The sequence below is a fragment of the Prionailurus viverrinus genome, unplaced genomic scaffold (assembly GCF_022837055.1).
Source record: "Prionailurus viverrinus isolate Anna unplaced genomic scaffold, UM_Priviv_1.0 scaffold_33, whole genome shotgun sequence".
Lineage (NCBI taxonomy): Eukaryota > Metazoa > Chordata > Mammalia > Carnivora > Felidae > Prionailurus > Prionailurus viverrinus.
Window position 1 is genome coordinate 436,838 of NW_025927604.1, and position 22,548 is coordinate 459,385.

General features: G+C 58.9%; 1 protein-coding gene across 8 annotated transcripts in view; it reads left to right on the forward strand.

Annotated features, from left to right (window-relative positions):
* The window catches only part of EIPR1 (EARP complex and GARP complex interacting protein 1), a 122,181-nt gene that overhangs the window by 84,938 nt on the left and 14,695 nt on the right, over positions 1–22,548 (forward strand). For 7 of the 8 annotated variants that reach the window (XM_047845205.1, XM_047845206.1, XM_047845208.1 and 4 more), the window contains 2 exons: positions 795–951; positions 19,374–19,473. In XM_047845205.1, the coding sequence (XP_047701161.1) occupies positions 795–951; positions 19,374–19,473 (257 nt within the window). The remainder of the gene's footprint in view (positions 1–794; positions 952–19,373; positions 19,474–22,548) is intronic. The other variant, XM_047845212.1, reaches the window with a different exon arrangement.

Genomic DNA, 22,548 nt, shown 5'->3' on the forward strand with positions numbered 1-22,548 from the left:
CCCTGTCGTACTGAACAATCGTGCAGAGGGGCAGAACCCGGTGCCTGGCGTGTTCCTGGGAACAGGTGGCCCTGGTCTTTCTTGTCTTGGTGTCCTTATCCACCGGGAGGCATTTCAGAGCGCTCCACGACAGATCCCCGGGGGCTCTGAGTGGTGGGGACTGAGCAGCCGCCGTCGTCTGCGGGAGATGCTGTGTCCACGCGGCGCCAGCGGGCACCGGGCCGCACGCTGCCCGGAGAGCCAGGGCACAGCCGACACGACGCCTGGTGCGCTTCAGTGTGCGGTTCCCACCTGCCCGTCCCCTCCCCTCCGTGCACGGGGGTCCGGTGGCACTGGCGACACGGTTTCCAGACGGAGACTTCTCAGGGTGTCCGGTGCCGGTGTGGGATTCCCTCGTACAGCCGTGAGGAGCACCTGTTCGCCGCCAGCCTTACGCCCGAGCGGCCCTCACGGGGTGTCTGTCGCACGCCCACCCCCGCGTTTTGCTCCCTGTCGTGAAGAACCGTTGAGGAAGCACAGAAAGAAATCGATTTGGAGGAAAATCAAATTTTCTTCTGAAGCAGAGTGGTGGTTTTAAAACAGGGAGGCAGGGGTTAGGCGGCTGCTGGCGGGGAGCCTGCCTGTCCTGCTTGCTGACTCTGGGTGTGTGCCCCCCGCCCTGCTTGCTCCCTGCACTTCACATGTTCGAGAGGGCAGGCGCGCTCTGCCTCGGCGTCTGTGTGGATGGCGGTGCGCCGTCTGGGCCGCGGCCGCGAACCAAGCTCTGTTGACATGACCCTCTGTTTATTCCTCAGCCTCAGACAGCAAGGTCCTGACGTGTGCGGCCGTGTGGAGGATGCCAAAGGAATTGGAGCCCGGCAGCCACGAGTCCCCTGATGACTCATCGAGCCCCGCGCACACCCTGGAGCTGCTCTGTCACCTTGACGACACGGCCCACGGCAGCGTGGCCTGGTAGGGTTCCGCCTATCTCATACGCCCGGGACAAGCCTGCAGTAGACGGCGTGTGGCCGCAGACTCCCGTGGTAGGGGCCGCGGCACACGCTCGGGACTCTGCTCTCTTGTGAAAAGACGGTGTGAATGGCTTTCTGTCTGTCTCTCTCGTTTCCTGGTCCTTGTTCTCCAGAGCGGACACGTTCACGGAAACCCTACCGCAAACATCGTGAAGGAGCCTGTGTGCAGGCCTCCTTTCGTCGAGACCAGTGTGGCCAGGCCCCTGCCGGGAGGGTGGCGGAGGCGGGCGCCGCAGAGGTCTTCAGCGTTCTGTCGCTCTTTCGCTTCTAAATACGGTCTTATTCAGCGGTCCTAAGCATCAATTAATTGTGTCTTTAGGTTGAAGGCTCACAGTTCCTTCTTTTGTGGCCTGAATGAGGATATGCCGTGTGCCCACCTCGCTGCACCCCCGAGCCGCCACGCCTTTACCCTTGCCTTCGTTCCCCTGCGTGTCGTGTGTGGGGCCCGGGGGTGGAGACGCGCCCGGTTCATCTGGGTTGCCTGGCCTGTCGCTGCCCGCGTGTTGTGATAGAGGCGCAGCCGCACCCGCCAGTTCCCCAGGGGAGCCTCCGCCGAGTGCTGTGAAATCCTGAAGCCTCCGCAAATGCAGAAGGCCATGCTTTCTAGAAGGGACTGAGAGAGTGAAACGTTGTCACCGGTGTTTACCGTTACAGTGGTGATTGCCATTTTCCTTAATACAGTAACGCTTCTGTGTGTGTGCACACGCGTGTGCACGTGTGAGAAAGAGCCGTATCCTCTGTACACCCAATGCTGTTTTAGTTCAATCTACCGATTAAGTACATTTAATCCAACACATCTTTATTAAGCACCTGCTGCATGCACTTGCCGGGCCCCAGGGATGCCAGGTGGTGGTGGGGTGGGGAACCCGGCCCCAAGCAGACATGCGTGATCTCTCGGGGGAGACTCATGGTGTGCACATGTAGGTGACCCAGGGCAGGCCGCAGCATGTGCTGAGATCATTGTGAACCGTGTCCCGTGGGCCCCCCGGGGAAAGAGGAATTAATGTTTACTGCTGGGATTGAAGAGGGATTTACGTGGGAGCTGACACGTGGAGCTGGGACTGATCCAGTCTCGCTCAGCATCAGCGGGGGAGAACAGGGAGCAGACCTGCCCGTCGGCGCCCCCTGCGGGTCTGGAGGCCTCTGTGCTCCCGTGCGGGAGGTGTGGTCTCGTGGGTGCCAGGCCGACGCCACGTCCACAGTCAGTTCTCTGTATGGAGCCGGCAGAGCACCCCCCCCTCCCCCCCTCAGGAAGCAGAGCTGCACAGGAGCCCCGCGGCTCCCACGAGGGGTCACCGGAGTGCGGAGCGAGCCTGGCAGCGGGGGCACGCCTGGAGTTCACTTTTCGTTCAGTGCTACAGTTGCTGCAGACACAGGCTCGCGTGTGCATGCGAGTGTGAGTGCACGTAGGCATGTGCATGAGTGTCGGGGGCGGGGCACGTAAGACGCGGTGCAGGCCAGCAGCGACTGCGGGGAATTTGGTGTGTGCAGAGGGCGTCCGTGCCTTTGGCTAGTGCACACATGGGCCGAGCTCAGGGGCGTTGAGGGAGGGGCTGCTGGTCTGCGTCCCCAAAATGTTCTGGCAAAAGTGGTCACACCAGTCTGCGTGTGCTGCCGGGAGGTGAAGGTCAGGGAAATGTTAAGTCTGGGTCACACCCATGATCACGTTTCTGTCATCACAGCCCCTGTGAGCACAGCCCATTATCACACCCCGTTATCACACCCCTGTGAGCACACCCTGTGAGCACACCCTGTATGAACACACCCCCTTATCACACCTCGCGGTCATACCCCCTATGATCGCACCCCTGTGAAAGGGGAACTTGTTAGGAAATAATTGTTGGCATTCAAACACACGCAGACGAACTGTCTTGCTTAAATCCACCTTGGAAGTCCGCTCTCCTGAATCTGCGGCCCTTGTTCACAGCGTCTCTTGAATTGCTTTTGTTCTCCGCTGTATCACTATGTGTTTGCTGACTTTTCCCCTGAGGTAGCTGTGATCCACCTGCCTCGTGGGAACAACACAGATGGATCCCGTGCGCCGTCGCCCATCTCCCCCAGTGGTGCCGTTGGGAGCTGGGGGTGTACCTTCAGTCCTCTGCCATTTCACCACGTGTGTCTCTTTGTGCAGCCATCCCGGGGCCAGGATACGGGACCGGGATCGCTCCTGCTACCTGTTGGTGGCCATAGCCCACTCCTCGCCATGCCGCATCCTTAATCCCCGGCAGGCAGGAGTCTGTGCTCTGTCCTATAGACTCGTCACGTTGAGAATGTTCTGTGAATGGGATCGTCCACTCTGGAAGCTTCGATAGTGGCTTTGTGCGCTCACCGTGATTCCCTGGAGGCTCATCCTGGTTGTCACATGTGTCCATCGGTGGCTCTTTCCCTTTATTCTAAAGAGGGGTCTAAGGGAAGATGGGGCACAGCTTGTGTGACCACTCTCACCTGTTGAGAGACAGAGGCCACCACTCACCTATTGAGGGACAGCTGGGCCTCCCCTGGGTTTTGGACATCATGGATGCAGCTACTGTGAGCATGCACGTACAGGTGTTCTCACATCTGTGGGTTTTCCTCCCTCTCAACTGAATGCCCTGGAGTGCAGTTCCTGGGGCGTCTGGTGGTTGAGTGTTTTGATTTGTGCAAACTGCCCCAGCCTTCTCAAGTGGCTGTTCATCTGACGTTCCCACCAGTGATATGTGGGGACCCAGTCTTTGCATCCTCGCTGGCCTTGGGGTTGTTACGCGTGTTTGTTTGTTTGTTTTTGTTTGTTTTGTTTTTTTTTTTAAACTATCTTCAGTGATGTCTTAGCAGACAGGGAATTTGCCTTTTGGAAATTTCAGTGTGGTGCATGTGTGAAGGTGGAGGGTGCTGTGTGTGGAGTTAAACACGAGGCAACTGCTAATTTTGTTTGTTTGCTTTTTAGTTTGTAAATTGAGGCTGAGAGCAGTTCTGGGAGAGGGGCTCCCAGCCAGGTCCTGAGGGTCGGCCCTGCTGCTGGCTGAAAAGGAGCATCCTGGAAAACCACGCAATTCCCAGTCTGCCCGGGTCGTTGCTGTGCCTCACATGTTCTGGCACCGGCTCCTGTCCTCAGGGCCGCTCGATGTCTGTTTGCCATGGAGCAGCTGGGCCCCAGCGTAGATGGCCCCACATGCCCACTTTGGCCCTCCAGCACGCAGGGGGTGGGCAGTGCCTGCAGGCTGACCCTCCACTAGAGATTCACCAGTGTGTCTGGTTCGAGAGTGAAATAGGTGCTCCCGAGCTCCCAACCATGGAGGGAGACAAGGCGCTGCCCTAAGGCTGCGTAGGTTTGCTGGAAAGTCACCCGCTTCTCAGTCACAAGTGAAGATTGCTGAAAAGGAGGAAATGCTTCAGCTGTCACAGTGGCTCAATGGCAGGATCTCTGGAAACGCGCCACCCCCCATGTCTGTTAGGACACACAGTACAAATAAGGCAGCAATCCCTTCCCTTCCTGATTTTCTCAGATCCACACTGTGGGGACCAAGTTGAGCTTAGAGGGACTACCTCGTAGCTTCTGTTCTTGATTAATGAGCCATCAGCTTCTTGGTTCAGTATGACCTCTTCGGAGAGGGCCTTCTTAACCATTCTGTCTAAAATAATCACTGTTCTGCCCCCACCCACGTCTTCCTGTCCTTGCACCCAGTTTTATCCTGTGTAATAGCAGTCACCATGCCTGACGTTGCTGTGTGTGTTCATGCTCCTGTGACCCCGGGCAGACGCCTTGGCAGGGGGCAGGTGCATCCTCAGCACCAAGGACAGCCCCCCCCCCCCCCCCCCCCCCCCCCCCCCCCCCCCCGTGCATGCTGTGTTGTGGGAGGGGAGAAGTGGTGTGTCCTCAGCACCAAGGACAGCGCCCGGCCACCGCTCATGCTGTGTTGTGTGAGGGGAGAAGTGGTGGGTCCTCAGCACCAAGGACAGCGCCCGGCCACCGCTCATGCTGTGTTGTGTGAAGGGAGAAGTGACTGTGACCAGGCCCTTCTGAGGTTTGCAGGCACCGCCCCCTGTATTTCCCACGTGACCCTGTAAAGTGGGGACCATTGCAGAGGCAGTAACTGTCTTCTGGGTGCTAAGGAGAAAGCATCCAGCCGTTTTTACTCGGTGGGGTGATTGGGCTTCAGAGCCAGGCGGTCTGACCCCAGAACGACACCAATGTCCCAGGATTGCCTCCCCGCTGAGCGAACCAGCAGCAGGAGCCACTTGTGGTCATCACACTGTGATTTGGAAGTTGTTTCCTTTGCTGGGAGTAGAAATACATCCTCATCAGAATAAGTTCTGAGAATGTTCACACATCTTCCTGCTGGTTCCTTATGGACGACAAGTGTAAATATATTGTGCTTTCCAGGGGAATTACTCATTTTGAGATAAAGCCACCTTTTTCTCTCTCTTTTTTTTTTTTTTTTTTTGGCATACTCCTCCCCCCCCCCCCCATACCCCCGGTTTGCTCCTGTGGTCAGTGTGTGGTGACCGTGGATCAGTGTGTGCTGAGCGTGTGGTGAGCGTGGAAGACGTGGCCTTCCGATCTGTTGGTATGTCACGCTGTCCCTCTGGGCGTGTGCCTCCTTCTGGGGTGGTTGTGAGGGGTCTCTGGTGAGCTGTCCAGCTCTGTGTTCATTAGATGCTGGCGTCTCACACTTACTCAGTGGCACATACCTGTGTCTCATGAATCAGACAATAGCTCATGACCCTCTTCCACTCTGCCTGTCACCCTGGAGGGAGTGGGACTGGGCAGCCTCACCTGGGACCAGGCCACAGTGACATCCCTCACATGATGGCCCCAGGATGAGCTCATTTGGCTCACTGCCGGCCGCCTGCAGGGCGGTTGGATGCTTTTACCAAACTGATGTTTTCACCGTCTACAGGGCATCTGGCCCCAGCACATTTCAGGCTGTGTGCGTCAGATGCCTTGTGTTGTTCTGGGATGGGAAGGGACCTACACAGCTCAGTGAAATTAATAAGAGCCCCCTTACTGTGTTAAATGAGGTAGGAGAGCTGAGCCCGGGGGCATGCATGTCATTGGCCCTTTTTCCACTTCCCAGGGGTAGGTAAGGGTGGCTCTTCACGGCACCCCCTCTTACAGGGTGGTTTTTCCACGAAGGTGAGTCAGCGATGAGACCGGCAGCTCAGGGCGTCCGTCATTGTCCGCAGTGTGGACTGTGGGGGTCGGTACTGGAGTGAGTGCAGACCCAGTGTGGCCCCCTGTCCTATCACACCAGCGTCATTGGGGGCCTGGTGGAGTGTCAGGGGAAAGGAGGCAGCGATTTGCTGAGAGGGCTGCTCCCGGGTGCGGGCCTGCTGGGGCGCATGAGCACGTGCTCGCCGTGTGCCCGCTGTGTGCCTGCCCTGTGGCATCATCACTGTTGGCTCAGGGCCGATGAGTCACACAGGTAATTCTGTGCTTCTCCACCTCCTTCTGATCACGAAGAACCCCATCCCCCCCCCCCCCCCCCCCCACACACACACACACCCGCCACTCTCCCTGCTGCCGGCGAGTGGAAGCCAAGTGTAAGAATTAGAGGCTCCGGTCTGTTCTGGGCCCCGTCTCCCAAGTGGTGCATCAGGGGGAGTCTACTGCCGCCTGGGGTCACGGACAATGAAAATCTCCTTTGAAGGAGAAGTTGCTAAACTGAGTAACCAGAGGCTTTCCAGGGTTGGCTGGGAAGTGAATGACAGTCACTGCAGCCGCTCACTGCCACCCCCAGACCCTGATGGGCTTGGGGGAGGGAGCATTGCTGTCACTCATTTGCCACAGGGATGGGGTGGCTGGCCCACAGCCACTTCCTGAGCTAGCTCTCTCCGGGGAGCAGATCTCCTGAGTGCAGGCGGAGGTGGGGGGGAGGAACAGACCTCCTGGGCACAGGGGGAGGTGGGGGGGAGCCAACCTCCTGGGCACAGGGGAAGGCGGGGGGAGCAGACCTCCTGGGTGCAGGGGGAGGCAGGGGGAGCAGACCTCCTGAGTGCAGGGGGAGGTGGGAGCAGACCTCCCGGGTGCAGGGGGAGGCGGGGGGAGCAGACCTCCCGGGTGCAGGGGGAGGCAGGGGGAGCAGACCTCCTGGGTGCAGGGGGAGGTGGGGGGAGCCAACCTCCTGGGCACAGGGGAAGGCGGGGGGAGCAGACCTCCCGGGTGCAGGGGGAGGCGGGGGGAGCAGACCTCCAGGGTGCAGTGGGAGGCAGGGGGAGCAGACCTCCTGGGTGCAGGGGGAGGTGGGGGGAGCCAACCTCCTGGGCACAGGGGAAGGCGGGGGGAGCAGACCTCCTGGGTGCAGGGGGAGGCAGGGGGAGCAGACCTCCTGAGTGTAGGGGGAGGTGGGAGCAGACCTCCCGGGTGCAGGGGGAGGCAGGGGGAGGCAGGGGGAGCAGACCTCCTGGGTGCAGGGGGAGGTGGGGGGAGCCAACCTCCTGGGCACAGGAGAAGGCGGGGGGGGGGGCAGACCTCCTGGGTGCAGGGGGAGGCAGGGGGAGCAGACCTCCTGAGTGCAGGGGGAGGTGGGAGCAGACCCGGGTGCAGGGGGGGGGGCGGGGGGAGCAGACCTCCTGGGTGCAGGGGGAGGTGGGGGGAGCCAACCTCCTGGGCACAGGAGAAGGCGGGGGGGGGGGGCAGACCTCCTGGGTGCAGGGGGAGGCAGGGGGAGCAGACCTCCTGAGTGCAGGGGGAGGTGGGAGCAGACCCGGGTGCAGGGGGAGGTGGGGGGAGCAGACCTCCTGGGTGCAGGGGGAGGTGGGGGGAGCCAACCTCCTGGGCACAGGGGAAGGCGGGGGGAGCAGACCTCCCGGGTGCAGGGGGAGGCAGGGGGAGCAGACCTCCCGGGTGCAGGGGGAGGCGGGGGGAGCAGACCTCCCGGGTGCAGGGGGAGGCGGGGGGAGCAGACCTCCCGGGTGCAGGGGGAGGCGGGGGGAGCAGACCTCCCGGGTGCAGGGGGAGGCGGGGGGAGCAGACCTCCCGGGTGCAGGGGGAGGCGGGGGGAGCAGACCTCCCGGGTGCAGGGGGAGGCGGGGGGAGCAGACCTCCCGGGTGCAGGGGGAGGCGGGGGGAGCAGACCTCCCGGGTTCAGGGGGAGGCGGGGGGAGGTGGGGGGTCGCCATGGCACTGGAATGCCAAGTGGGCTGAGCAGGTAGGGACGTGCCCAGGAAGGTGGGCGTGTGCGCTCTCATTAAAGGAGGGCAGTGGGTGTGAGCCACTTCCTGAGGTACTTTGGCCAGAAGAGAAAGGATTCGGCCTCATCTCTCTTTTCGTGTTTCTGTAATCGTAGTTGTGATACAACCGTGGAAGAAATGCAAATTCAGAGGTATCCGCGACACCTTACAGAAGCCGTCTCTGAGGCTAAGTAGGAACGTGTGTTTGAAATTGAGAGATCTTATGACACGGCTTTGCGGTCAACAGCGATGGAGAATTCCCGGTGCCTGTGACGATACCGTCACTGAAGGTTTATCGGATTTTAGGAGGCTTGTGTTAGTGCCTTTTGGGTTTATGTGACCTAGCTGTGCTGAGGTGTGAGTGCTCCCCTGGTCACTGGCTCGCTTCTAACGTCCACTAGCTTTTAAAGAGGCCCAGAACGGGGCCACATCCCTTACTTTGTGCAGGTGTCCTAGGACAACAGACAGACGCCTTCCTGTCTCAGGTTTGTTGAGTTCCCCGCACGCGGAGAACGGCTGACGCAGACTCCCTTGCCCTCATCACGCCAGCAAGACCACGTGTTAGGGGGGGCGTGGCAGCGGTATCGGACCGCAACGTGCCGATACAGCTCACAGTAGACGGTCCTAGCACCAACGTCTGAAGGCCACGCACAAAGTGTGTTTACGTGCATGACCTGAGAAATTCGTGTCGTTCCTAAGATTTCAGTTCACGTTTCCCTGAAAACCGTGGACCAGAGTGTGTTTCGTTGAACTCTCGTGTGACCCGACCAGTGTCTCCCAGAACGGGTCGGCTGACCCAGTGGATGCCAGTGTGTCCAAGGCACTAGTTTAGAAGAACGTAGCTTTCAGTTCTATTTGTGATGATTTAAACGTGAGCTTTAAATACGACAGTTTCGAGCCTGAACTAACTCCGTGGGTGAGAATGTTTAAACGTTTTCTCACTGTTTGAAAAATGGGGTGGGGGAAAGGAAAGAAAATTAGAACAAAAAGCGGAGGAAGAACCTGAACCACTGTTTGGAATTTGGGTAGACGGTTTTATTTCAAAACGTGCTTTTATTCGCAAGTCCGCTTTGGACTTGCTGAGAAGACCCAGGGGCACAGGAGGGTTGCTGCACCTGCCCCAGGGAGGGAGCAGTGTCCCCGTGCTGTCTGGCGTGCACCCCTGTCCGAGCCCCAGGGGCACCGGCCACCGTGGGCCAGTGTCGGGGTATCCTTGGAGGAGCAGAGCTGTGACTTCTGGGTGTCAGGTGGGCCTTCGGTTCTGGCGATGGTCCGTCACGTGGAGGATGGACCGAGTCCTGCCTGTGCCTCGCGACTCTCTCTGGGGCAGAAGGACGGGACGGTGGCAACCTGGCGTAGAAGCCATGCTCAGGCAGGGCCAGGCAGCGTGCCCATCAGCTGTGTCCACCCTTAGGAGGAGCCCGTGGACCTCAGGCATTCCCATCGGGGGAGGCTTCTCGGGGGTGCCAGTCTGGTGATTAGTGCCCATGTTTCCCTATGTCCACACTCAGGAAACGGGCGCCTGTCTGTTGCTGGGTCCTCGGTGTCAGAGTGCTGACCGGGGCTGTGAATGCTGACGTCAGCCTCCACAAAAGAGACAAACGTCCGAGGAAGATGCCGTCCGCCTCACGCCCGGCCTGTGGCTCTTCTGCTCTGGCTCTGACCGGAAGTGTAGTTATTACCTGATGGCACTCGGAGTCTGTCCAGATGAGGGGTGTCAGAGCAAGCAAGCCACCCCCTCCGGCACCAGCTGGCCTGCCAGGGTGCCTGGGCCATGCCAGGACGCCAGCCTGCCCCTGGAAGAATCTGCATGGCTCAGCCGTCGGGAGCCCACACGTCCACAGAACTGGTCGAAGTGTGCCTCTCGACTTAGGGTGTCCTTCCCTTAATCCGTGCGGTGCCCGTGCAGAGCCCGTGTGTTCGGTTCCGTATGTTCCACCAGGAGGACATTAACTGGATTGCCAGCTCTCTGTGTTTGAAAGAGATGTATAACCTGGGGAACTAATTTATTGGATTTTAAAAGGGTTTTTCGAAATTCTGCTTGTAACCAATGACTTGGCAGATATGTTTCCTTCTTTTCAGTAAAGTAAGAACCCTGATGGGTTGTATAATGCGGCGGGAACCACATTGGTCACACGGCCGTCCCTTGTGCGTTAGAGTCCGCCTGTGTCCCAGCCGCGTGAGGCTGCGGCCTTGTGGGCATCCAGCCTTTCATGGACTTCCCACCCCCGGTGGCTGCAGAGAGGAGGTAAGGTGTGCAAATGCTGTGGACTTAAATTATTAAATTTGCGTTGAGGCTGTTTTAAGAATTTCTGGTGTCCTTTGCGCTGCCCTCACCCTGGGTGCCGGCATCCAGAGTGTGAATCATTCATTTTGGAATCCCTTATCTGAAGCACAGAGGCATGTATTTTGTTTGATCAGCATGAAACCTGCCAAATTAGAACCATCATTCCTGCCATTATGGTCCTCGTTAACTGCCTCCAAGAAGTTTAGATTTTTTATTTGGGTTTATTTACAGAAACAGCCCTTTTCTCGTATTTTCCTCTCCGTGATTATGAGGGGATATTGCACACTTACATTAGGTATATGCGACTTTGTTCTCCACTTGTTAATGTAATTTTATGTCCTCTCAAATTCACTGGCGGAGTGTGATAAAGCAGAAAAATGGATGATTTTTATGAACAGAGAAATAAACCTCTTCGTTTGGAGCAGCAAGTATGGCAGAAATTCTAGGTTATTTTCTTATGTTTATAGCGTTAGTTTCATGGTGATGATCCACGGTAAAATAGAATCTCTCTTCTCACTGCACTTTGCATACTCCGGTTATCCCAAGGTGTCTGTTACTGGGCACAAACACCAATGATTTTAGGGGTTGCTACCTAGAAACCAACAGCGGATTTTTCTGACGCCTCGCCCAGGATGGGTGGTGACGGGAGAGGCAGGAGCGGGCCCCGCAGCAGCGTGACCGCGGGTGCTGCGGAGCACCTGTTTACCGCAGGTTCGAGAAAACGCCTGGAAAGGCCCACTCTCGGGAAGGGTCCAGTCGCTGAGCCTTCCCGCTCGGTGGCACGTGGCCCCGCAGAGGCGTGGAGAGACGCGGTCATCACTGGAGCCGTAGGACGAGGGGCTTCCGGTGGGGAGCGCGGGGTGTGGTGCCCAGGTGCCAGGCGCGGTGGAGGGGGCGGAGCAGCCCTGTGCGGCTGGCGGCAGCTCTGGGCGCCTGGTCGCCCGCTTCGCGGCCAAGAAGGTGAATCTGGGCTTTCTGTTTTTACTTGGAGATCCACCAGTGCTATTTCTTGTTTGACGGGAGCGTGTATTTCCTCCCTTTCTGTGTGTGTGTGTGTGTGGGGGGGGTGGTGTTTTTTCTTACAGTTTTTAACAGTGAGCTGTGCCCCTGCCCTGTGCTGCTGGGACGGGAAGGTGCGCGTCCTGAACAGAGCCCACAGCTTGTTTCTCAGGCAGTCCCCCCTTGCTCCGGGGTGGGAAGTGAGGGTGTGGCGATCTGTCGTCCCACCTCGGTCCCCGTCCTGTCCTCTCAGGGCACGAGCACACTCACCCTTCCTGCCTCCCCTGACCTCCTGGGGCCTCCCCAGGCCTGGGGCCGCCCCCGACGGTGAAGTGTGGGGCTTTCCTTCCCATGCACGCCACACCGTTGGTGGCTTTCTCCTTAATCTAGGCCTTTTCCAGGAGAGCTAGCCAACTGTTGGTGACAGAGCCCATGGAAGTTTCTAAAGAACCTGTTTTCTCCTTCCTGGTTTTGCTTCAGGAATCTCTGGGTCTCCAATCTCTGTGGCGAGATTAACTCTTGCATCCATCGCGTAAAAGGCAGACGTGTTCCCTTTCTTTCTGATGCCGTGTAATTCAGAGATTACAAATTTAAATCCTCTCAGGAATGAACGGCACATATTCAGAGGCATACCTTGGTTCCGTCCTGTAGCTTATTCAGTCACCTCTCCCAAGGAGGCGTTTCCTCTGTGAGGAGCAAAAGTCTTAGTGTGGGTGTGTCTTCCTCGGAAGGCTGAGGCTCTTCTCCCACGTGTATTCTGTGTTAATGCTCCAAGTACAGGCCTTAGCTCCAGCTTAGCTGGTGCGTGTGCACACGTATGTGAGGTGTGTGGGGTGTGCGTGTGTGTGTGGGCTGTGTGCGTGTGTGGGGGGTGTGCGTGTGTGTAGGGAATGTGGGGTGTGTGTGCATGTGACAGTAACTCAGGGAACTCCAGAATGTTCTCAGATGCCAGGGGGAAGATCGCCTGATGCCTGGCTGACTTTTGCACCGACGGTCACCAGAGGAAGCGCAGGTGCCACGGAAAGTGATGTTGGGGACTCGGGACCAAAGCCACTGGGCACGAAGTGGGCGGGACAGCGACACGTGATGGGGCTCTGGCGCCTTTCAGAATAGGTCAGGATTCGAGTTTCTGGCCTCCCTGAGGATTTTTTTTCCTAAATCCTGGTGGCATTCTCTTGGTGTGTGTAAGGGGGGTAATATCACTATCGCCAAGTTGGAAGGTGGGGTTAGGGTTTTTCGACAGGAGGCTGTCCGCGTCTGGGGTGGGCCGGTCTTGGCTGTTGACGGCTGTTTGCGGGCCACGGTCGCGTCCCCCCAGCCTCTGAGGACCGGGTCCTCCACACTGGCGCTCCCTGTGCAGCCAACGCCCGACTGCATCCGACAGTGTCCAGCTCAGGGAGCACCGACTTTGTGCGGGCTGTGCTCAATACCGACTCGCCTGTCTTCCCGAACCTGGGACGTTGGCGCACTGCTGTTAGCCCCCGGACAGATGAGGATCTAAAGCCCAGAGTGATTAGAAGTCGCAGGCATGCATACAACAGAATTTGGGTGGCCTTTGGGAAGAATTCTGTTTCCTTGACATGGAAACTTACCCAAGACACGTTTAAAGTAAAGCCGCACGCAGCAGAGTGAGGTCACCAGCGTGTCTGCGGATGTGACTGTGGTCGTATTACCCGCGTCAGCACGTGTATTGGCAGAGACCTGGACGCTTGTCCCCTGTCGTGGGGGTTCTGTCCACTGGGGGGCAACACAAGAGGCTTGCACTTCGGTCAAGTTTAAACACTCTTTAACGAGCACATATGACTTGAAACTAGGATATAAAATATGGCAGCTTCAAACGGGATCTCGGGGAGGCCGGGGCTATGGCTTCATGTGTTTTATTCAGGGGAGAGCTCCTTCTTCGCCCACATAGGGGCCACTTATTACTGAGCTTGTTAGTCACCAGTGTACGTGCTGCTGCAGCTCAGGTAACAGGGAGCGTGAGGCAGGTGCCGGCAGGACGCGTGCAGTAGCCAGAAGGGAGGCAGGCAGCTGCCGGCAGACTCCCGGAGTCCGCTGGCATCGAAGCAGACCCCAGTATAAAAGGCCAGTGACTTGGGGCCCTTTCATACGGGCCCCAGCGCTGTCCCACAGAGGGAGAGGGATGCAGCCCAGTGCCAGCCAGGGCGCGGGGACGGGTCGTCTCGGCCAGGCTGCGTGTTCGCCACACGGGCAGAAAAGGTCCAAGGGATATGCCGCGTACACTTCAAGGAAATCTACCCCAAATGCTTGCGGTGATAGAAAAGACCAAGGTTAGCGGTCCGAAGCAGCGGTCTCCAGAGTTCGGTGTCAGAGGAGATAGTTTGACGTCACGACCCTCCCGTCTCCCCCAGCACACACATCTGCGCTGTGACGAGAGTCTCACAAAATGCCACCCACCGTGAAAGCAGGCGAGTGCGAGCAGGGGGGCTGGCTGTGGCACGGGGAGGCCCGTGCCTGGCCACCCGAAGGACTGCGTGTGGGGACGAGGATTCTGGAGCAGACGTGGTGGGCGGAACGGCCTTGGTGGAGGCTGCAGGTGGATCTCGTGCTGTGTCGTCCTGTCTCGTCACGTGCACGGCGGACTGTGCTACTGGGCCATGTGAGACCGCCAGCGGGGCCTGGAGCCTTCACCACCGCGGCGCGGCTCTTCTCAGGGGGAGTCCCCCGGTGGTTGGAAGTGGGCTGGTCGGACAGACGGCTCAAACCCCGAGCCGGACAGCCTTCTGCGTCCCACGGCATGTGACGGGTGCCCCAGATGTCGTTGGTTCTGCTTTGCCCGTGCCGCCCTCCTGTTCTCAGTGGTGCCCCAGCTGACAGTGGTGTTCCTGTAAGAACAAGACCTCGACAGGTGTCTGTATTTTGGCGACGGGAAAGCACACACAGGCCCAGAGAGGGACTAAACTTGGGCTGTTGGTGGGCCACGTTCTCAGCTGACGGGGCAGTTAGTGGGAAAGTAGGAGCCAGGCGGATGGCGTTTCCAGGCAGGGGCTGGACGATCGTGAAGCCGAGGGCGAACTCAGATTTGTGCAAAGCGAGAAGTCAGACATTAAAAATAAGATTCAAAAGCTTTGTCGCTTTTTTATGTAGGATTTGAGAATGATACACGTAAGCAAATGACTCCCAAGGTTTTGCTCGCAGGAGAATTGTAAGTCCGGAGATGGAGAAGGGCGGGGGTGCCGTGGATATCGTGCGTGTGGCGTCTAGGGTGGCGTGGACGTGCAGGTAGAGGTGCCCGTGGGGGTAGGCGTGGGGCTGTGGGGGGGCAGCCGGCGGCTCAGTCTTGGCTTGCTGGGCAGGAACCCCCCCCCTGCAGTTCAGCGCCCGGAGAGGGGGGAGGGGCGGCCGGGGCGGACAGGGAAGTGCGGGCACCGATCTCATCCCGCACTTGGCCCGCGGGGTGTGCAGTGGCCCGGGGAGAGTTGGGGAGCCAGCAAGACTGCCTCTTGATGAGGTGCCTTCGAGACTAAGTGGCCAACCCTCTTGCATGGGTTCCAAGGTGGACCGATCCTCACTGCGTGTGCTTGATAAATAGGCTCTTCGCCCAGCTTTATCTTTCACGGGTTAAAGTGCGCTGGACACATGCCGACAGGGGGCGTAATTAATTCTTCATTCACGATTTCCCTCAGCACCTCTTTGTTAAGTGCCTCTCCTGTGCGGGTCAGACTCTGTGCTAGGTGCTTGGCATACAGCAGTGGGCAAGTCTGGGCTTGTGCTGAATTTGTAGTCTGGCCGGGAAGCCAGCCACGAATGACCAGGGGCCGCCGCTGACCCAGGACAAGGGCAGTCCGCGTGGCCTCCAGGGGTCAGGCCTGGTGGACTTGGTGTTTCAGCCAAGCCCCTTCTGCCTTCCAGAAGCCCGTCTCTCTTGGTCCTGATCTGCAAACAGATCTTTTTATTGAACTGACCTGTTCTTTCCAGGTTCAGACCTGGTCCTTGAGGAGGGATGGCCGTCCGCACGCAGCCTCGGGTCTCTGGAATCGATAGGATCCCTGTGTTCCTGTGTTCAGATTCCGGTGAAGCTTCTCTCCGGTCCCTTCCTCACTTTGCCTTGACATTTACCTCTGCTTCTCGAGACATGGGGGCATCGCAGAGCCATGACTTTTTAGGGACTTGCCCGTTACTCCTCTGAAGACGTATAACCACCTGTACGTGCTTTTCTACAGGCTTAGCGGGCCTCTCCCGGGCACTCGGTTTCCTAGATGTCCGCCAAGAGTAAGTCTTACCCGGTCTCTCCAAAGGCTGATTGTGGTGGCGCTCGGGACTTAGTTGCCACACAGTCTTCTCTGCAGTTTGGACTCGATCCTCCAGCAAACGGGTATGGATGCGCCTTGCTGAACAGGAAGAACTAGGAAATGAGTCTTCACCCCTTCTCTCCCCTCCCTCTCCTCTCCTCTCTTCCCTCCCTCCTCCCCTTCCTCTTCCCTCCTCCCTTCCCTCCCCCTCCCCTCCTCCCCCTCCCCTCCCCCATCCTCCCCCTCCCCCTCCTCCGCCCCTCCCCCTCCTCCTCCATCGTCCCCTTCCCCCTCCTCCCCTCCTCCCTCCTCCCTTCCCTCTCCCCTCCTCCTCCCCCTCCTCTCCTCCCCCTTCCCATCCTCCCCCTTCCCTCCTCCTCCCCTTCTCCCTTCCCCTCCTCCCCCTCCCCTCCCCCTCCCCTCCCCCTCACCCATTCTCCCCCTTCCCTCCCCCTCCCCTCCCCCTCCTCTCCCTCCTCTCCCCCCCTCCTCCCCCTCCTCTCCCCCCCTCCTCTCCCTCCCGTCCCCCTCCTCCCTCGTCCCCTTCCCCCTCCTCCCTTCCCTCTCCCCTCTCCCCTCCTCCTCCCCCCTCCACTCCTCCCCCCTCCCCCTCCTCTCCCCCTCCTCTCCTCCTCCCCCTCCTCTCCCCCTCCTCTCCCCCTCCTCTCCTCCTCCCCCCTCCTCCCCTCCCTCTCCCCTCCTCCCTCCTCCCCTCCCTCTCCCCTCTCCCATCCTCCCTCCTCCCCACCCTCCCCCCTCCTCCCCTCCCTCTGCCCTCTCCCCTCCTCCCCTCCTCCCCTCCCTCTACCCTCCTCTGTCCTCACTTCTTCCCTTCACCCTTCTCTTTCTTCCCTCCCTGCTCTCCCTCCTCTCTTCTCCCTCCTCTCTCCTTACTTCCTCCCTCCTCCCTTGCACCTCTCTCTAGTCCCTCTCCATCCTTTCCTCCTCCCTCTTCCCCTCACTTTCCTCTGTCCCCCCTCCTCCTTTCTCCTTCTTCCTCCTCCTCCTTCTCTCCTCCCCCTCCCCCCTCCTTCTCTCCTCCCCTCTCCCTCCCTCCTTCCTCCTCCCTTCCCCCTCCTCCCTCCTCCCTCCCCTCTGCCATGGGTATCAGTTTTTGTAGCGTGCCCTGTGACCCACATTCCTCCTTCAAACACCCTGCTCCTGTCCGGCCCACGTGTTTGCTCTGTGGTCTTGGACATCGGAAGCAGATGTGTTAGAACTGTGGGCAGACGGATGGGGAAGGGGAGGTTCTGAGTAAGGGCTCGAGAGACACTGCAATTTAAAACATAAAACAAGCACATGAGCTTTAGTGGAGGGATTTTGATTGTGCAGATGCCTTTAAAGCTTTTTCTTGTTTTACGGTTGTTGGCTGTTTTCCCGGCCCTCACGCACTAGCGGTTAGCTAAATGTACTCTGAAATGGTCTCTTTTTTTATGCGGCTTCTCTGCTCTTACCTGGATTCTTAACTCTTCCTTGAACTCGTGAGCAAGTATTGATCACGTGCTGTGTGCCTCAGACGCCGCTGGTCGCGACGGGGAACGAACGGGAACGGGCTTTGACAGCCTGGGGCTACTCCCCAGCAGAATTTAACCTGGCCGGGGAAGCCACGGTCAGAAAATTCGTGGTCCGTCTTTGGCATCGAATTGGCTAACTCTTACCCTATGATTTGTTACTTTCCCGGGAATCTCTGGCTTTCTGGTGTTTCTGTTAAAAATTCCACAAATCCCTGTCACTCAACTTCCTGACTGTAGGGTTGCTGACCCTGGATGGTCACTTCCTGTCCTGTGGTCATCCCCACGGGTCATCCCCACGGCCGTGCGGCCCTGCCCTGCCCTCGTGTGTGTGTGTGTGTGTGTGTGTGTGTGTGTGTGTGTGTGTTTGCGTGTGCGTGCGTGTGTGTGTGTTGGGGTGGGGGGTAGATGTAGTCTGTGAGTGAGGTCCGGTGAGGAGCTCCTCGTAAGTCCTCCTAGGCGTACCGCTCCTAGAATATCGTGTTGAGGGTGGCATCTTTTTGTCCCCACAAACTCGTATGTTGAAACCCTCATCTCCGGTGTGTTGTATCAGAAGGGGGGGCCCCCGGGAGGTAGATGCGGTCTGAGGGCGGAGCCCTCTGGGTGGGATAGGGGCCCCTCTCCCTCTCTGCCGCACCGGGACACTCGAGGAAGCAGCGGTCCTCGGCAGAAGCACCCTCGCCGGCTCCCCGATCTTGCGCAAGTGTGGGAAGGAAACGTGTGCCGCTCAGGCGGCCGGGCCGGCGGGGATCTGTTGCTGCAGCCCGGGCTAAGGGGACTGTCGGGCACAGGTAAGTGCGGTGTTCTCTCCCGGGACAGGCCGGCGCCGCCCCCTTCGGCCTTCTGTCCCGGTTTGTGTTTTCCCTGGCGCTCCGTGTCAGGCGTGTGAGCTCTGCAGGGGCTCACCTGTGCAGATGCACTGCCAGGACGGACTTCGGCCACCTTGCTTCGGGAAGCGTCTGAATTCAGAGTTCGGGTTGGCCATCATCGCAACAGAATCGGAGCGGATTTCAGAACCTCGCTTCCTGGCGTCTCTTCCAGCTGCTGTGTTTTAATTTTATGGGCTGGATTTTGTGCATTTTTCGCCCCTAGTGTTAGAAGGATGCGCTAGGCCGCGTCTGATGCAGGAATGATCTACGTGGTCATAGTGCTGTGAACATCACGTGCGTTTCTTCAACTGTAAAGGAGAAAGACGTTGTGGTTTTGAATTATGTTAATGTTGTGATTAAAAGTAATCATAGCTGCGCTGACGGCCTTGAAAAGCTGGTGTGAGGGACTTGCACCTGGGGCTGCCCCCGCCCCCCGTCAGTCAGTATCGTGCCCTGTCTCCTGGCATCCGCCGTCATTCCCACGTGGCGTCCACGGTCACCCCCATGTGGCAGCGACGTTCTCCTCTGTATAAGCACTTGAGGGATTCATCAGGGAGACAGGAACCCTGAAAACTTTTCATCTCCACGGTTTTACCACGGAGGTGATGGGTTTGTGATCTTTCATCAGTGACTCACATGTGTGTGTTATCAGCTAGGGTGGCTTTGGCTGCAGGTGACAGGACACTGGCTCAGACTGGCCGGCACGTGATGACATTACGTGACGTCATAGGCAGGGCCGCCCCCCCCAGTCACTGTGTCAGCCGCGTCCTTGGGCTACGAAAGACGTGGGCATCCTTCCCCAGACGGCAGTGTCTATCCTGGGCCTCCTCGAGCCCCGGCCCCCAGCAGGCCGCTTCCTGTCCAGCTGGCACAGCTGGTCACCTGTCCGTCCCTCCATCAACAGGAAGACACATGGGCTCCGGCAGCCACAACAAAGCAGCCCAGGCTGGGGGCCGAAACCACAAACCTTATTTGTCACGGCTCTGGGGGCTGGAGTCCAAGGTCAGGGCATCAGTGCGGGTCCTGGCGAGAGCCCTCTTCTGGCTGCATGCTCGTGTGGCAAGAGAGAGAGAGACCACAGGGAGAGGCAGCGGTGGGGGGGTCACGCGTGTGCCGGTGCCATCGCGGCCCGCACTCACCTCCTCGTACCCGGAGGCCCCGCGGCCGAGTGGGGAGGACGGACATTCAGCAGGAGAGGGCGCCCGCGCGTCGTGGCTTGGAGTGGGTATGGGGCAGCCACAGACACAGGTGCGGGGCCTCTGGCGTCAAATTAATGGGGCCTCCTCTTCCTGCAGTGTGGTGTGGGAGCCCACGGGGGACGGGAGGAGAGTCATCTCGCTGGCCGACAGCCACATCCTGCTATGGGACCTGCAGGAGAGCTCCAGCCAGGCCGTGGTGAGTGACAGGGCTACGGTTTCCTGTGTTGTGTCATTTTATGTTTATTATATTTTATTTTTAAAATTTTTTTTAGTGTTTATTTCTGAGAGAGCGAGGTGGAGGTGGGGGCTGGCGGGGGAGGGCAGAGAGAGTGGGGATCTGAAGCAGGCTCTGTGCTGACGGCAGAGAGCCCCATGCAGGGCTAGTTTAAAAAGTTTTTTTTAATGTTTATTTTTGAGAGAGAGAGACAGAGCATGAGCCGGGGAGGGGCAGAGAGAGAGGGAGACACAGAATCCGAAGCAGGCTCCAGGCTCCGAGCTGTCAGCACAGAGCCCGACGCGGGGCCCAAACCCACAAACTGCAAGATCGTGACCTGAGCTGAAGTCGGTTGCTCAACGTTCTGGGCCACCCAGGCACCCCTTAAAAGGTTTTTTGTTTTTTTTTTTTAATTTTTAAATATTTATTTTTGAGAGAGACAGAGACAGAATGTGAGTGGGTTAGGGGCAGAGGGAGAGGGAGACACAGAATCTGAGGCAGGCTCCCGGCTCTGAGCTGTCAGCACAGAGCCCGACTTGGGGCTCCAACTCACAGACCGTGAGATCGTGACCTGAGCCGAAGTTGTACACTTAACCGGCTGAGCCACCCAGGGGCCTCTACGTGTTGTGTTTTTAATGGGACCTATCGGCTGAATTGAGAAAACACGTCTTGGTTCGTGTGTGCTAAGAATCCTGACGTTGGTTAGGAAACGCTTAGTGCACGGACAGAGCCAGCAGTCAGAGAACTGTGTGATTGGCTGTCTCCGGTGAACGCTGTCTGGGACCCGGGCACACGTAAGACTCAGAGCCACAGGCTGACACATCTCTGCCCTTTGGCCCATTTGCCATCCTGACGCATTTTCTCATTTCCAGTGTGTTGTCTTTTGCACGAACGGACACTGGAAGTCTGGTTGGAATCCTCTTTTAGGTAGGAGCGGTCATAAAACGCTGATTTCCTGGTGCTCGTGACCTGTCGAGTTTCTGCGTGAGTTGTAAAGAGGGACGGTGACCTGTGACCCGTCTCCCCTGTGGCCTGTGACCCCCGGTGGCCTTACAGCTGGCCTTCTGCTCACACACGTGCTTGTGCCTTCTCACAGTTGTAGTCCTCGGACCGTGCACGTGTGGGACAGAATGCGAATATCGGCCAGAGTCCTCCAGCCGAACGGGACACTCGAGGGGGACCTCGTGCCCGGGGCCATTCCCTGTGGACCTGCAGGTGTGTGGGGAGCTGGCCCTTCACCCCCTCCTGTGGCCTTGCTGTGGAGTCTGGGTCATGGGCGCAAGCCGCCTCCCGACCCTTCCTCCCACGCGCCTCTCGTGGGCGTTGCTGCAGAGCGGACGGGGGGCAGGAAGGGGCCAGTCCGTTCCCGCTGGACTGCGGGGGCCGGAGAGGCCGGGGCGGTGATGGGCCCTGCACGCGTGTGTGCATGCACTCGGTGCCGCCCTGCCCCCTCGGCAGCCCGTCCTGAAGCCAGACGGGGACGCCTCTCCGGACCCTCGGCCGTCTCGGAATGACGCCATGTAGGGGGATTGATCTGTGACTTATTTTCTGCGGAGACCAGTTTAGGCTCCTCTGCTTCGTTTTTATCCGCCGTCAGCAGTTCTGTCAACGGCACTTTGCGGCCCTCTGCCGGGTGTTTAATACGGAAACCTTCCTATGGATCCTGGCCACCTTCACACGCCGCTCCTCGGGGTGTTTATTGCTGGAGGGTATCGTCTGCTGCGGTGAATCGAGTCCTGTGCTCGCTGCATCATTACCTTTTGCAATTAAATCGGAGGTTCTTTGCCGTTTGTAATCATTAGCAGAGCCCGGGGGGGTCTGGGAGGGAGCTTCCGTGGGGTCCCGGCCCTGCCGAGGGCAGAGGGGACGCCTCCCTGTTCTGGTTCCTGCCCCTCTGTCTCCAGGGCCCGGTGGCTTCCAGCAGCGGTGGGAACAAGCAGCTTCCCAGGTGCAGCGAGCGAGCGGCCGAGCAGGAGGACGGCGGGCGCCTTCAGAGCTGACTGTCCTCTTCCTTCCGGCCGCGCGTCCGTGTGAGGGCTTCTCGAGGATGAACCCGGGGTCACCTGCTCGGCTGTATGCACCCAGGGGCACGGACATTCAGGAGTGCCTCTCTGAAGGAAGAGAGCAGGCGTCAGGGACACAGTGTTGGTTCAGAAATGTGGTCTGAGGTTGAACGCGCACCGGGAGGATCGCCTGCATGTACACGGGGAGGAGCTGGTGGTGACGGGAAGGTCATTTGGTGCAGCTCAGGGCACGTCCGCTGTGCCAGGAAGTAGACAACACGTGTTTCTCCTTGGGGACAGGGAGACAGGGACTGCCAGGTGGCAGCTGGGCCACCCTCAGGACGAACGCACCAGGTGGCCGGGGCCTGGGACTCCCGGCCCCGGTGTCCCCCTCTCCCGTGGGAGCCCGGCTGTCCCCTGCCGTGCTGTGACCCCTCCTTGCTCCCGGCCTGTGTCCCCAGACGTGTCCCCGAGCAGAGAAGGAGGCTTGTGAGGCCATTGTCATCTCTGATGCCGACTGCTCAGCAGCAGCGAGGCTGCGGGCCAGCGGGCTCCCCTTGGAACCCGTTCTCCTGTCCCGGCTCTGCCCTCTGCTGACGCGGCCCAGCACGGGGACCTCGCTCCCGGCCCCCGGGGCAGTGTGGGCAGACGTGGCCACTCCGCCCCACGCTGTGTCCCTTTGCTCTCTGCCCTTTCGTGTTGTCAGCGGGACCTCTTGCAGATGGAAGGTTGTCATCTTGTTTTTAATAGACCTAAGGTTTGGAGAGGTTTTAATGGGTCCCCAGCAAAATTGAGGGAAGGGAACAGACACTCCCCCCGACCTCACGTGCACACTTCCCACCATCTGCGTCCACCCCAGACGGACATGTGCTGCACTCGCTGGGCCCGCTGCACAGAGCTGTACTCCCTCGTCCCGTGTCCAAGGTCTCCGGTGACGTGGTGGCTCTTTCCCTGTCTGATTAGAGAGGAGGGTCGAGCACCCATTGCCCAGAGAGTGCGGATCCATCCCGCGTGCCTGTGGTCACGCAGCAAGTGTGGACGGCTGGTGCTGAGG